Raw genomic sequence first — 14485 nt, forward strand, 5'->3', positions numbered from 1 at the left:
TAAGTCGAGAACTTTCCCTGCCCGGGAGTGCTGCGCATGCGTGGTGCCACCCCCTGAGCCAGCCGAGGCGTAGCTGGCAAGTAGCAGAGATGGCGCAGGCCGACCACCGGCTGGGCCACCAGCTGGCCCAGCCCAAGGTAGGTAAGGTACCCGCCGGGCACCATGCGTGCCAGCAACCCTCCCTGCGCCCGCCGGCCTCCCACCCCATGGCCCTCTTTGACTTACATTTTTAGTAGTTGCTCAGCAGGAAGGGGTGGAAACTTCCAGACAGCTCGCCTTCGCTGCAGACAACTTGCAGCACCCTTTGCAGAATGGGACTTCTGGGGGGCTCAGCAGGGCAGAGACAGCCTGAACAATTCCTATTGGCTTTTGAAAGCCAATAGAATTAGACTCTATTCAAGAGAGTCTATTCTATTGGCTTTCAAAAGCCAATAGAATAAAAGGGAATAGCACAGCTAAGGAAAAGGGGGAAAAAATGGCGGACTGTGTTGTTTGGAGACCCCCGTGAAATGGTCATTCGATCCCAAATGGGATCCCAACCCACAGGTTGAGAACCACTGGTTTAAAGAGTTGCTGGAAGGTATTATCTATGCACTCATAAACAAGTTGATGCAACTTTCCTTGGAATCCGATGCAATACACCTCCCCCAGCAAGTATTTTCCACATTTGGGTAATCTCACATAAGCAATAGATTTTATTTGTACACATTTCTCTTACAAGTTACTCCAGATTTATATAATTCAATTACACTGATGAAAAAATACATACTATCAAATTAAAATTTAAACACAGTGTCAAGTTAACCCTGAAATACATTAACAAAATAATTTGATCTGAGCAGTATTGGTTATACCACAGTTTGAACAAATTGTACAAGTTTTAAAGACAATACATAAAAAGTCCCCTAAAACTTGTAATTGGGACCTACAAGTAGCAACTCTGAAAGTTTTAAGCTTTTACACAGCATAGCTGTCAATACAACAATGAATATTTGGATGTAACTTTAAAGTGTTAGAAAATAAATTGTGCTAACCAATATGGAATCATAATAGTTCCACATGAGAATTTAAATTAATCTTTCAGACTATTTTGCTTATTCATTACAAAGGATAGTTTAAGCACTGGGAACCTTCTTTGGTTTTCAAGCTTAAAAAAATTAAATGTATCGTTTGACTACTAAGACACCTAAATATTGAGTATTTTTTCTGGCCTGATACTAGTACTGCTTCTAGTACCATTTCTAGTACCTAGTACTAAATCTAAGAAGTGGTTTAATGTATTTAACTTATACAATGCCTTTCGACCAAAAATGACACTGTGGGAGACGGGCTCAACATGATTGTGACTGTTTAAAAGTGGCTTTGCATGGTTGATTTGTGTACATAGCATTAATAACACAGTGGTTCCACAGTCAAGGAATCTTATTTCTCATGTCTAAAATAGCAGATGTTGCACTTTTGTGCACATGTAACAAGTACCTTCTGTTGATGTTAATTAGTAAAGCTTCTGAGCCAAAATATCTACGTAAATAGCAGATTTCCTCCATGCTAATTAGGGCATTCTGAGTCGCTTGACGCTTATGTAACCAAAATCGAGGGAGGTAGAAACATATACATATACTCCCAAGTAATAACTATATTCTATCAAGGACCTTTTAATCTTAATCTAAGGTTCAAGCATAATCCTATCAGGAATAAGTTGATAAATGGCACTTAGCAGTTAATCACAAATCTCTGGCAACGGAAATAATATTTTGTATACTGGCTACAAATGGCTAGAAACAATCAGGTTACAAAATTAGGAATGGGTGTTGCATAAACAGAAGCAGTAATTGACTATTAAGGGGAAGACTTAGTGAATGAGATATAAGTAAGCGATCCTTTTGTCTGTCATGATACAGAAATGAGTGGTAGAATTAGTTTATCAGTACTAATGAAAGCGACAGCCACCTTAGTTAATGTACCAAATGTCTATTTAAACTTTATCAGGCACACAAAATATGTAGTGCTCTGATTGTTGATGCTTGAATGTTAGGATGCAGGGTAAATAAAATGGGATTTCAAATATTGAACAATGAGGCTAATTCGATATTTAAAATAATAGTACATAGATGGGAGCTATTTTTAGTAATGTGTGATTAAAAATCTACATGGTTTTTATTAAATAATTTAGCTGATTTGAAATCACTCTACCTTGAAAATTCTACAAATACAGGAAACATTTTAAGATAGGATATACTACTGAGAATAAAGCCAGTATCTATATTATTAGTTAAAATAGCATGAACAATACAGAAATACATCTGACCGAACAAAACTAGTATCAGATTTGATCCTAGAACATTCTTTGTTAAATGTAGATTGCAATTTATAAAGCTGACCAAAATCAATTACTGAGAGTATGTGAGCAAGTCTTTCAGTATATAGTCCTTGATGTGCAACTGTAATGGAGACAGCCAATTACAGTCGCAAGTCGTGTCAGTTGTTGAGTAAGGCACCCATGCGACTGCCTTGCTCAACAACTGCTATGCTGGCTCTTCCAGCCAGCCTTTAGAAACATTGAATTTGCTGGCCTTCTGGCTAGAAAGCCAGCAAATATTACCTTTCTGAAAGGACTTCTTCTAACCAGCATCTTTGGGAGCAATGGTTTCACAAAGGGATTCTGCCCCGCATTAGGTAAAGTGGGATTTTCACAGGAAGATGTTGAAGCATGAAGTGTTGGGAGCCAGCCTGGCTCTAAGAGCTCCATGCTGCAAGTAACCCGGACTAAATCCTTCTTGGTTTTTGGCATGGACCTTTCCAGCCAGCCTCTGGGAGCAGAAGGACTGCTTTGCCAAGGGACTTCATCCCGCTGGGAGCGAAATCAATCTGGCAGACAGCTCTTCCACTCTCCATTTCCATTGGAGAGTGGAAATGGGCTGCCCCAAAATGGGTGCTGATGAACCTTTTTCAGCCAGCCCTCAGGAACCAGAGTGAGTCCCGTGGCAGCAACCTGAAACCTTCCCTGCCAGCTTCCTTGTTGATTTTCTGAGGATGCTGGGACGAAAGATTGCAAATGGCAATCACATGATCGCAGAGACTTTGGCAAAAGCCCAGGTCACAATTACGTGATGGCAGGAATGCTGCAATGGGGTAACTTCAGGCGGAAGGTAGTCCATTTAACGCCATCATAATTTTAAACAGTCACTGAACGGAACAGTTTTAAGTCGAAGACTACCTGTAACAATGTGGCATTCAATTTCATGGTGGATAAAGTAGAACAGAAGATTAAATCAATCTAAAACTCATATTCCAATAAATATAAATGAACTCTTGTCTATAATGCAACTGCTGTTAAGTAAATGGTGAACTATTCAACTGAATGGTGAAGAAGCCGAGGTGTAAGCAACCTAAATCTTTAAAAATAAACACAAAATATTGAAATAATTTCATACAAGAATGCACAGAATTATCTCTGCTTATTAAAAAGTGTTATGACCAATATTGATTTGTGTTGGATTCTTTTTAAAAAATCAGCAATGAAGGCAAATAAAAAATTACACCCCATTAAAAATTATGATGAAGAGTTCATAATGAGGTTTAAAGTTTGCCTGAATGCCAAACTGGAAACTCGAGAGTTAGGTAACAACAAAGCCAATTAGTTTCCCCACAGGAAATTGAGGAAATACAGTAGGACTGTATAGTTCAGAACACTGAAATTAATCAGGAAAATATATTATTTGTGCCTCTCTAATTAACATCTTCACGCTAACACATTTTTCCAACAATCAGAACAATGCCTGTATACATGAATATATGAAGTACCTAGAAATCAATTTGACTAAGTTACTGATATAAAATGATAGAAAAGATGAATGATAATAGCAAAATAATGGTCAGGATGACTATGGAACAAGCAGCTCATAAGCAAGTTTCAAGTCAACCTAAAGTGGAAAAAACCTGACTAATTTCCATAATACAATTTTGAGCATATACTCACCATTTTCAAGAACATCAGAATTGTTTTGAAGTTCTGAACCTCATTGATAGTGACCAGAGGATGAGGTTGTTGTTGTTAAGGATGAATGCGAAAAGAGACTGTCAAAAATCATGAAATAGAAGAAACTATAGTGAATGTCAGAACAAATAGCAGAAACTGCCAAGAGAAAAAGCCAAAGATAAAGATCTCAGGAAGAACTTAACACATTTTGGACAGATGTTAGAAAAGACAAGCAATAGTATAACAATATATGTAACAGAAATGGACAGAGACAAGAAAAAGCAAGGAAAAGTCTTCCAAAAGATCTCTTAACTCAAAAGAAAAATCTAACCCCAAACTGGTATGCTAAAAGATGCCAATGGACATAAATGATGCCAATGGATAGTAACTGATACAAAAAGGATCAAAGAAAGCTGGAAGAAGTATACTGAAATTCTGTACAATAAAGATGTTAATATCCATGATACTTTAGACACATTCCTTATTTACAAAAATCAGATGAAATTAGATCAGCACTCCAGTCATTATTAAGTTGGAAGGCTACCAGAACTGATGGAATATTTATAGAAGGTAAGCAATAGAAGAATAAATCAAGATTCTATCCAAATTATGCCAGCAGATTTGGAGAATGACATATTGGGGAGCAGATACTAACACTAAAGGAGACTTAACCGAGTATACAAACCTTTCATACAGTATTGCTATGCTCTTCCAGCACAAAACACAGCCCTATGTGGAAAGAGAAACAACAGATGTTCAAGTAGATTTTTAGCAAAAATCTAAAGACCAAAGGATATTGTTGGTATCTTCAAGGTAATTCAGAAAATCAAAGAATATAAAAATATTAATATACATTTCATTGATTATAAAAAAGTTCTTCAATTGTATCAAACATTATCAGATATAGAATGGCCTTAGAAAATAGGGAATCCAGAATGCCTCAGTGTTCTTGTGTGAAGACTATACATGGGATAGGAAGCAAACATGATGAAACTGGATCCAGGTTGGTATCAAAGTCAAACAAAACTGTATGCTGTTTTCTCATTTATTCAACCTATAAGTTGAATAAAGGAGATTGAACTGAAAAAAGATGAGCATGATTTTAAAACTGGAAAAAGAAACATCAACTTGCCCTCTGCTGAAAATGCAAATGATTTGAGAAGTCTAGTAATGAAACTTAATGAACACAGTGAAAAAAATGGGACTAAGACTAAAGAAGACTAAACTAATGACAACAGATGGAATAAACAGCCTTAAAATTGACAATGAATATAGGCAATGAAATGGTGAATAGCTTTTGCTTTTTAGGATAGACAATAATAAGGGAACAAACTGTCTAGAACAGGGGTTCCCAACCTTGGCAACTTTAAGATTTGTGGACTTCAACTCCCAGAATTCTGGGAGTTGAAGTCCACAAGTCTTAAAAGTTGCCAAGGTTGAGAACCCCTGGTCTAGAAATACACCACAGATCAGTACTTGGTAGAGTAGCAATGAGGTCCTTATGAAAAACAGATGCCAATATGTGTCTACACTAACAAAGATCGGATCATGTAGGCTGTGACACTCTATGGAAGCAGACATTGGACTTTGAAGAAACAGGACAAAAAGGGTACTGATACTTGGGAATTTTGGTGCTGGAAGATTCCTTGAGAATATCATAAGTAGCCAAGAAAACAAATAAATGGATCACAGAGAAAATAAATCCAGAAATTTCAATTGAAGCAGAAGTGACTATACTCAAATCATCATATTTTGGACACATTTGGACGTTTATAACACTGCAGAAATAGAAAAGGACAATCACCAGCATAATAGACTAAGAATCTTCTACAATGGAAATGAATGCATCAATAAAATTTCTAAAGAGCCAGACTGGAAACAAATCATCAAGAAGAGGGTCTTCTGTAGCTGCTTGAATTCAATAAGAGGCTTAATATTATAAATCTATTATAGTAGCTGTGAATATCAAAATGACTAATCAACCCTAAAACATGGCCCAGGTCTCTTCATACTACTGCTATGTGACTTTTTTAAGCAAAGCCACATTCCTAAAATTTAACAATACTCCTACAAGGCAGAATCAAGACAGAATCCCAACATTCTTACTGGTATGATTAGCTACAGATATTTTGGGCTTCAGGTCCAGCAAGAATTTTCTATTTTTTTTATTTTTTTTTACATATTGTTTACTACAGAAATATAGAGTATGCTACAGCAAAGCCTCTGTACCAGGGATGGGCAACCCTTATCCTTACAGATATTGGACAGCAAATCTTACCTTCAGTCATGTTGGCTAGGGCTAACAGGAGTCACAACCCAACATCAGGATGACCTGCATTATCCATAACTAAAGTTTCCTTGCAAGGATTTTGAAGTCCAAATGGGACACGAGAATAATTATAACAGTTCCTGTTTAGCTTTTGAAGACTAACTATGTTAATAATTATAGTCCACTGTCTATCTTTAGATTTCGGTAGAGATCTGTTGCCTCTCCTGCACTGAAAGGTGAATACAGGTAGTCTTCAATTTACAACCATTTGTTTAATGACTATTCAAACTTACAATGGCAGTTTGTAAAAAGTGACTTATGATGGTTGCAGTGTCCCCATGGTCACCTGATTAAAATTTGGCCAGTTGGCAACTGGCTCTTGTTTATGATGGTTGCTGTGTCCCAAGTTCTATGATTACCTTTTGCGACTTTCTGACAAGCAAAGTCAATGGGGAAGCCAGATTCACTTAACAACCGTGGCAAGAAAGATCGTAAAATGGGGCAAAACTCACTTAACAAAAGTCTCACTTAGCAACAGAAATTTTGGGCTCAATTGTGGTCATAAGTCGAGACTATCTGTAATTATAAACTTTGAATTTTAATGACATGAAGAAATGGCAAATGAAACTCCTTTCCTATCCAACCTATTGATATGTCATTGGAATCACAACATTGATATGCCACTAATTTTGCATACAGAGGAAAATTCAACCACCTATTTCTGCAGACAGAGCTAAAATAAATATCTGACTATTAGTAGAATCAGTACTATGCCATATTTAATGTTAGGAAAGAATGGTGCCTGAGAACAGGATCTCATGGTAAGGAGAGTCAATTTGTAAGCAGTACATAGAGAACATTTGAAACCCACATTTTGCTAGTGTATTTTATCCAATTATAATCTGAAGTAGATACAACAGGTTTTAATTCACTAATAACTTAACAATTAAGACTGTGATATTACAACAGCACACAATTTGTTACAATTCTTCCCAGCTGTTTCTGTTAATTAAAAGTAGTAAGTAACACTTTAGGCAGTGGTATAATTTGCAAGACTAAGAACTAAATGTATGAAAATAAAGCACTCTTTGGTGGATAGTAATTTAGAAATATGTGATAAAAATCCTAATACAATTAGGATAGTTAATGTATGCAAAAAGCAATCATATTATTGGGGGGATGAAGGGAAGAAGAGTACACTTTCCCAATTTCTCCGTTTCCATCATAAAAGAGAACCATTTTTGGATGAAAATTTATACACCAAACAAATAATATATACACTCCCCCAATAAGTTGTTGGACAGAAGATTAAATGATTGCCATCACATTTTATCCCTAAGCATTGTAAAAAAAAAAGATTCTCTTGATAAAAGAGATATTAGATAAAAGGCTAAAATTTACCGGCCATTATTAAAGCAGTAAAAAAACATTGTTGTAGTGACAATAAATTAACACTCTTGTATAAGAGTTAAAATAGACCACTTTTTAAAAGAAGAAAAATCAATCTTCAATGCTTTAATTGAAAACAATGTCTCTTTTCTCTCTCTGCATTCTCTTGAATTTTCATTGTTCAACGTAGCACACTTCTCTTTCGTGGGTTAAGGGTTGTGCTGAAATGATAAAAGAAATGTATGGGAGATAAGATACATCAAGATACATATATAAACACCAGTTAAAAATGAACAATTTAACTATCATAACCAGTTAAAACTAAGCCAGCAAATAAACCAAAAACATCTTAGAGGAGGGAAGGGGTGATTGAAAGGCTAAATTTCTGAAAATAATATAACCTCAACAATAAAGATCAGCCACTCAACTCAGGTTACATTATTAGAAAACAAGCTCAGATTCAGGAAGAAAAAGCAGTGGGATAAAAGTACCATAAGCGCTTTTGTTGTAAAGTATCCCCTTTCCTTCTTTCCCTCTGAGGCATGAGACTGTGGGAAAAGTAGAAAAAAAGTAAAGAAAAAAAAAAACATTTTAAGTGGTTAAGATTAAATAGATGATGCTCTGTCACTTCATTCATCTTCCAATTTAAATCAGGAAGTCAAGCGCAACTGACAGTGTTAGAAGCCAATGGTAGCCTTTGAAAGGTTAAAAAATAAAAAACAAAACACCTTTTTAAAACTGTCACTTTAAAAATACTACAATAAGTGGGAAAAGAAACCCAGCTCTATTTAAATAATAGGGTAACACTTACTGTGTTTTTGCTCCTATTCTTCAAGTCTCTTAAAATCCATCCTCTCTCCACTCATCGTCTCAACATAATATCTCGTTCCCTAAAGTGCTAACTGAAGCAACAAGGGATGACTCTTTCATTTGTAGTATAGGATTCCAGCCAATTTCAAGAGAAAGAGGGGAGGGAGTTATTTAAATACTCTTGAAAATTATGTTCCATGAACTTAAGATTCTAGTTCTAAAGCTGACTGATACATCTATAAACCTCTGAGGGCTTTATCTTATATTAGTACTATTTGTGAACAACCTTCCTGCAGCAATCATATCTATAAAGCCCTTTGTTACATTATCTATCTCTGATAATAGGATCTCTAGGTTGACATCAACCAGACTATCGTATCATAACACAGCATTTCCCTTGCAACAAGAGTGAGCTTTTTTCCTAAGCATCAGGAAACATTCAAGATTATCCATGAATAAACTGACACATTAGTTTGGGCAGAAGAGAAGGTAACTATCTTCTTTGAAAGAAATGCATCAGATTTTTCTAGGGGCTTCAGTGTTGCTTGACACAATGCTAAATCAATAATACATGGAATGTCTTTGTGATGGTGTCCATTCAGTGCCTCTTTATATTTCCATGCTTTACCCATTTTTATCTGCTTTATGGGGAATCTATATGAATAATTTCAGGATGCCTGGATGCTTTGGATAATCACAGTTTTTTGGACTAGCATGATATAAGCACACACATTTATAAACGATCATATATTTTAAAATGAGGAATGCTATTCTTTCTCATTTCTAGACAGAAAGAAATGGTAATCTTGAGAGAGAGACACACACAGAGAGCGAGAGACGGAGAATGGAGGGGGGGGGAGAGAATATTAGTAAGTGGTACATGAAATAACAGAAGCTTCAAAAAATAATTACTTTTCAACAGTTTTCCAAACACAAAGGTACTTGCTTTTGTGCTAGTTCTTAACTCCTTTATATTTAAAACAATGTTCTCTAAGCCCATTTAAAATCATGGTTGACAGATTACTGATTATTTGATTTGGTTCTCCAGGTAAACTCTTACTAGAAAAAAACATGGCAATGTCTAAGTCAGCAAGCTATACACTATTTAAACTCTGTTTAAATAGTAAAATGGTGCATTATAGGACAAAATGTTTTCAAGCACGATAGCTCAGATATGCTAAGTTTACAGAACATGTCTGAAATCCAGGACCCATGATTGCCATGGGATTGAAATTTAGCAAATGTTATAAAATGTTTTATGATATAACAATATCATAAATCATTTCATAATATAATACAAATGTCATAAAACTTTTCCTATGGTCAACTCCTGACGTTTGAGTATGTTATACAGTTCAACGTGGGCTACTTTCAAGGTAGATATATCTTTAAATAGCTTCCTGGAAAAAATTAAGATTTTTTTCAAGTACATTAGAAACTCTGCCATTGTTGAAGGCATTGAGGAATCTGGTGAGGAAATCTGTCTGGAAGGATGACCTAAGGAACATGGGATGTCTAACATTTCTAATTTGCCAGAACAGAGGTAAAGCACACAATCAAGTCTCCACTACATCTTCTAAGAGCAAAGGCAACTATTCTTGGCATCTGGGCGGTAATTTTCTCTATAATGGAGTCAGCTGAGATGATCACACAGAACAAAAGCATCCTGTATAACAGGATGATCCCCATCATCCTCCTACAGAGAGCTTTGCCTTTTGGGAAATAGTCTTGTAATACTACGGAGAAAACCTCTACATTTAAAGAAAAGGTGTTATGAAACCAGAGCTGCCTATTTTCAATCAGTTTTCCACCAAAGAAGACTGGAATCTTCTTTGGTGGAAAAAAATCCATGGTTGGTCTCCCATTTCGAGGGGCTAGATGGGGTGCAATGGGTTTAGGCTCAACCCATTAGGATATTTGGACATTCCAATACCAAGTTTTTCCAACCCTGATCCTGGATGGGATGGCATTGTCTCAGATGGACCTGATGCATGATCTGGGGATCCTCTTGGGCTCAGCTCCTATTGGAAAAGGAGTGGTAGCTGTGGCTAAGACAGCCTTGGCACATCTTCAAATTGTGTGTCAGTTCCACCTATTCCTGAATTGGAAGGTTCTATTCACTAATCCCATTTGGACTACTGCAACACTCTCTACATTTGGACTGCCCTTGAGGAGTAGTTGGAGGCTTCAGCTGGGGTTGTAAATAACGCTGGCTATTCTGCACATGTAACGCCACTGCTTCAGGCTGCATTGGTTTCCAGTGTTTCCAAGTTCAAATCAAGATGCTGGTTGGCACTTTTAAAACCCTTCATGGCTTGGGACTGGGTTTTCTGAGTGGTTGTCTTTTCCTAGTTGTTTTTACCCATCTGATCCAGTCTGCAAATTAGGCCCCCTCAGCCAAGGAATGGTGGCTGGCAGAGAACAGAAGGTATGTCTTCTACACTCTAGCCCCTGCCCTCTGGAACATTCTCCCTACAGAAATTAGGATGGCCTTGACCCTGCTGTCCTTTTGGAAACTCTTAAAGACCTGGCTATGTGCCCAGGCCTGGTGTCCCAAGTTTTTCCTATTATGTTGATATAATTTCCTGTTATACTGATATCAACAGATGGTACTATCTCTTGGCGGTTACTTGTATCTAAATTCTTTTTTTGGGGTATTATTTTAACTTTTGTTTTTATGATTGTTCACAGCCTAGAGTCACTGGTTTGACATGGGAAGCTGTACAAATTGAATGAAATTTGCATACACGGCAAATGCACACACACACACACACAAAACATTTTAAAGAAAAATAAAAACCAACACAAACTAATGCAGAATTTAAGAAAAAGAAAAAATACAGAAGTGCAGAAAAAAAGACAGAAATTCCTATTTTTTCCTATAGCAAAGTGGAAGCATGATTACAAAGCTATCTCTTACTCTAGAATTACAAAAAGCTCACTTTTTTCTATTACCTAATTTTTTTTTGATAATCAAACTCACAAATCGTAAGTGCATGTTTTTCTGTTTCATATAAAAAGTCTAGAAGGGCTTTCCAATCAACCATAAATTTAGAAATTGTCTTTTTTCAATCAAGGAAGTCAATTTAGCTACCTCTGCAAGTTCTATTATCTTCAGCAATCACTCCTCTATTATGGATAGCGTCAAATCTTTCTACTACTTAGCTAATCTTTCATTATACTGACAACTATTGTAACAAATTAGGATATAAACCTACTAGAAACACTCAAAAGAAGAATATATGTATACAATGCAACTTACATGATGTATCTGAAGCAGTCCACAGAGAAAAAAATGGAATTAAACAAAAGAAACGAGCATGGCAAATTTAGTCCATATTGAAAATAACAAAAACTGTAAATATATTGTAAAATAGAAGAAACTATCACGGATATATAGCCTAAATCTGTACAGATACTGGTAGCAAACAAAAGCTTAGGATGAAATAAGGTTAGCAATTGATGTTAAGAACCAAAAATGTTGGAGGGTTTTTTTGGGGGGGGGGGGGGCTGGAGGAAAGGTTCAAAATAGAAGAAAAGGTATCTTTGCTCAACAAAGAAAGGCAAAATATTAGCACATATAGTAACAATAATAAAAGATAGAGCCTTTTTAATCTTATTTTGCTTCAGTCTTCAATAATAGCAAAGTAAATTTTCATTCTGCCAGGAAACTGTGACCATTTAAATCTGCAGGGTCTGAAAAATTATATCCTAGATACTGGAAGAAGAATAGAATCTCATTTATTATTGCTGATAAATTTTGGACAAATAAAATGTCAGATGACTGGAACTGCATAAATGTCCTTATCTCCATAAAGAGTAAAAGAAGGATTTAACCAACCCACAAACCAGTGACACTGACTTCTGTGAAGGCACTTAATTAAAAACATAAATTAGCGATCATTTTTAAAAATAGTATGTTAATTTCCAGACGTCAGAATCTTACTTTTTTACCCGTAATAGATTGTGCTGTAAATATTATATACCTTTACTTCAGCAAAGCATTTGATCACATGCCGTGCTATGCATAACACAAGAATTAATTTGATGCTTAACTGGCTTATAAATTATGGTCAGAGAAAGCTGATAACTGGTTCTGCATCAGAGAAATGAGATGCCATAAACTTCAGTATTCACTAATTATTTTGGTGATAAGGTGGATAGAATGCTTATCAAATTTGCAGATACAAAATTTGCAGATGATACAAAATTCCTGCACTAGCTAATACCTTAGATAGAACACAGAAATAAAATCTGAGAATATCTGTTGGAGAAAGGAACTGCTTAGAGAAAACTGCCAAAGGTAACAGACTGAAATTGAATAGACTCAAGTGCAATAAAATGAATATGAACTAGCAGTGGCTCCATAATCATTTTATTATAATCTATTATGATTAAAGTACAGTAAAAGTAAAGTACATCATATTCTGGCTACCCCACTTCAGTGATTTAGTGTAATTCGAAAAGTTTCAAAGAAAGACAAAGAATTCAAAGACACCATGAGACTAGAAATGAAGTCCTATGAAGAATTATTTAAGTAGCTAGTTATATATAATCTTCAGAAGGTACAATTGAGGGTGACACTACGGCGCTCTTCAAATACTTGAAGGTTATTGTCAAAAGATCAATGCCTGTTTTTTCTTCCTCTATAGTTCAAAAGGTGGAACCATGGATTTAAGTTACAAGAAATAAAAACTATTAACAATAGAAGTGGTTCAGCAACAGAATAAATTATAAAAAGATGGGTCCCTTTTCATTGGATGTGTATCTACGTAATAATCTCCCTGGCATATATAATTTGGATTCCTGCACTGGGCAGGAGGCTGGATTTAATGGCCAAAATACCTTCCTCTAACTTTGTGATTTTAAAATGCTATTAAAAAAGGCAAAACCTGTGAGAAATGGGAATTCTGTGTTGTTGAAATTTATTAAGTAATACTGGAATGGAACAAATAATGCTAAAGTGCAAAGAATTCCACACACTGATGCCTCAATGGTAAGAGGAAAGCATTCAGAAAGACTACTAGAAATGCCAGATTAATTGGTAAATGAGCTATGATAATAGATCATGAATTTGAAACAAAGAGTTAGGCAAGATTTTTGAAATAATAAAAAAATTCCATGAATATAGACCTTTTTACCAAATCTTTGTTTCACGATTAAGAAAATTTGATGCTGTAACAACATGGGAAGTGCCATCCGAGTAAAGTAATAGCAGTAAAAGCCTTTCTCACTTAGTGTAGGTAATCTCTGGGTTAAGAATGAGATCTGTTTCTAAGTCTGTCTTTAACTCTCTGATTTGTATAGAAGTTGGAACTTGTAATTATGAACAGGATGCCTGTTACCAAAGAAGGCAGAAGGTGTTCTTTTTTCTTGAGTTAGGAAGCCACACAATGTTTTCATGAACCACTCAAAATCACTGAAAAAGGCTGCATATTAAAAACATATGAGATTTTTTTCAACAACTCTATTCTCAAAAACTCTGAGCATGGTGAGAACTGAACTCCTTTTGCACATATATCTTATTCACAAAGCAGAGGAAGTAGCTCTTTATAAGGAATTATATTACAACAGTCATTCAAAATATTCAACTAATATATATATATATATATATATATATATATATATATATATATATATATATATATATATATATATATATATATATATATATATATATATATATATGTCTATGTAACCTGAAAAGGGAATTACTTCATTTTCTGGGCTGTTCCTTGAAAAAATATTTTCTAGCTTCTTTTTTATTGGACTTGCTTTTGTAATTGAGGATGATAATCTACAAATTTCATAAAACTTACATGAGACAGAAATTTCAAATTAATTTCAGATTGTTCCAGATATTCAGTTTCCAATCATATGCAAAGAATACGCTGAACTGATTCAGAGATAACATTAAAGCACAATTTAACTTTGCATCCATATCAGCAATTTTATGCCTATAAATTATTTCTTTTTTTATGCCTACCATGAAGCGTGAAAAGTTATGGTTCCTTTTTACTAGTCTAAATTATGGTTTA

At 35.4% G+C, this 14485-nt stretch overlaps 1 protein-coding gene across 20 annotated transcripts in view; it reads right to left on the minus strand.

The window, feature by feature from the left end:
• CDC14B (cell division cycle 14B) overlaps positions 1-14485 on the minus strand; it is a 74701-nt gene that overhangs the window by 10690 nt on the left and 49526 nt on the right. For 12 of the 20 annotated variants that reach the window (XR_005557056.1, XR_005557058.1, XM_039346387.1 and 9 more), the window contains 2 exons: positions 8129-8185; positions 673-7858 (listed from right to left, as the gene is read on the minus strand). Coding sequence is in view for 12 of the 20 variants with exons in the window: in XM_039346387.1 (XP_039202321.1) it covers positions 7819-7858; positions 8129-8185 (97 nt within the window). In the remaining 8 variants the exon portion in view is untranslated. Of the gene's footprint in view, positions 1-672; positions 7859-8128; positions 8186-8448; positions 8561-14485 lie in introns of those variants that run through there. The other 8 variants (XM_039346389.1, XM_039346388.1, XM_039346392.1 and 5 more) reach the window with 6 other exon arrangements.

This window comes from Crotalus tigris, unplaced genomic scaffold, assembly GCF_016545835.1.
Source record: "Crotalus tigris isolate CLP2741 ecotype Arizona unplaced genomic scaffold, ASM1654583v1 scf7180000017993.1374955, whole genome shotgun sequence".
NCBI classification, from domain to species: domain Eukaryota; kingdom Metazoa; phylum Chordata; class Lepidosauria; order Squamata; family Viperidae; genus Crotalus; species Crotalus tigris.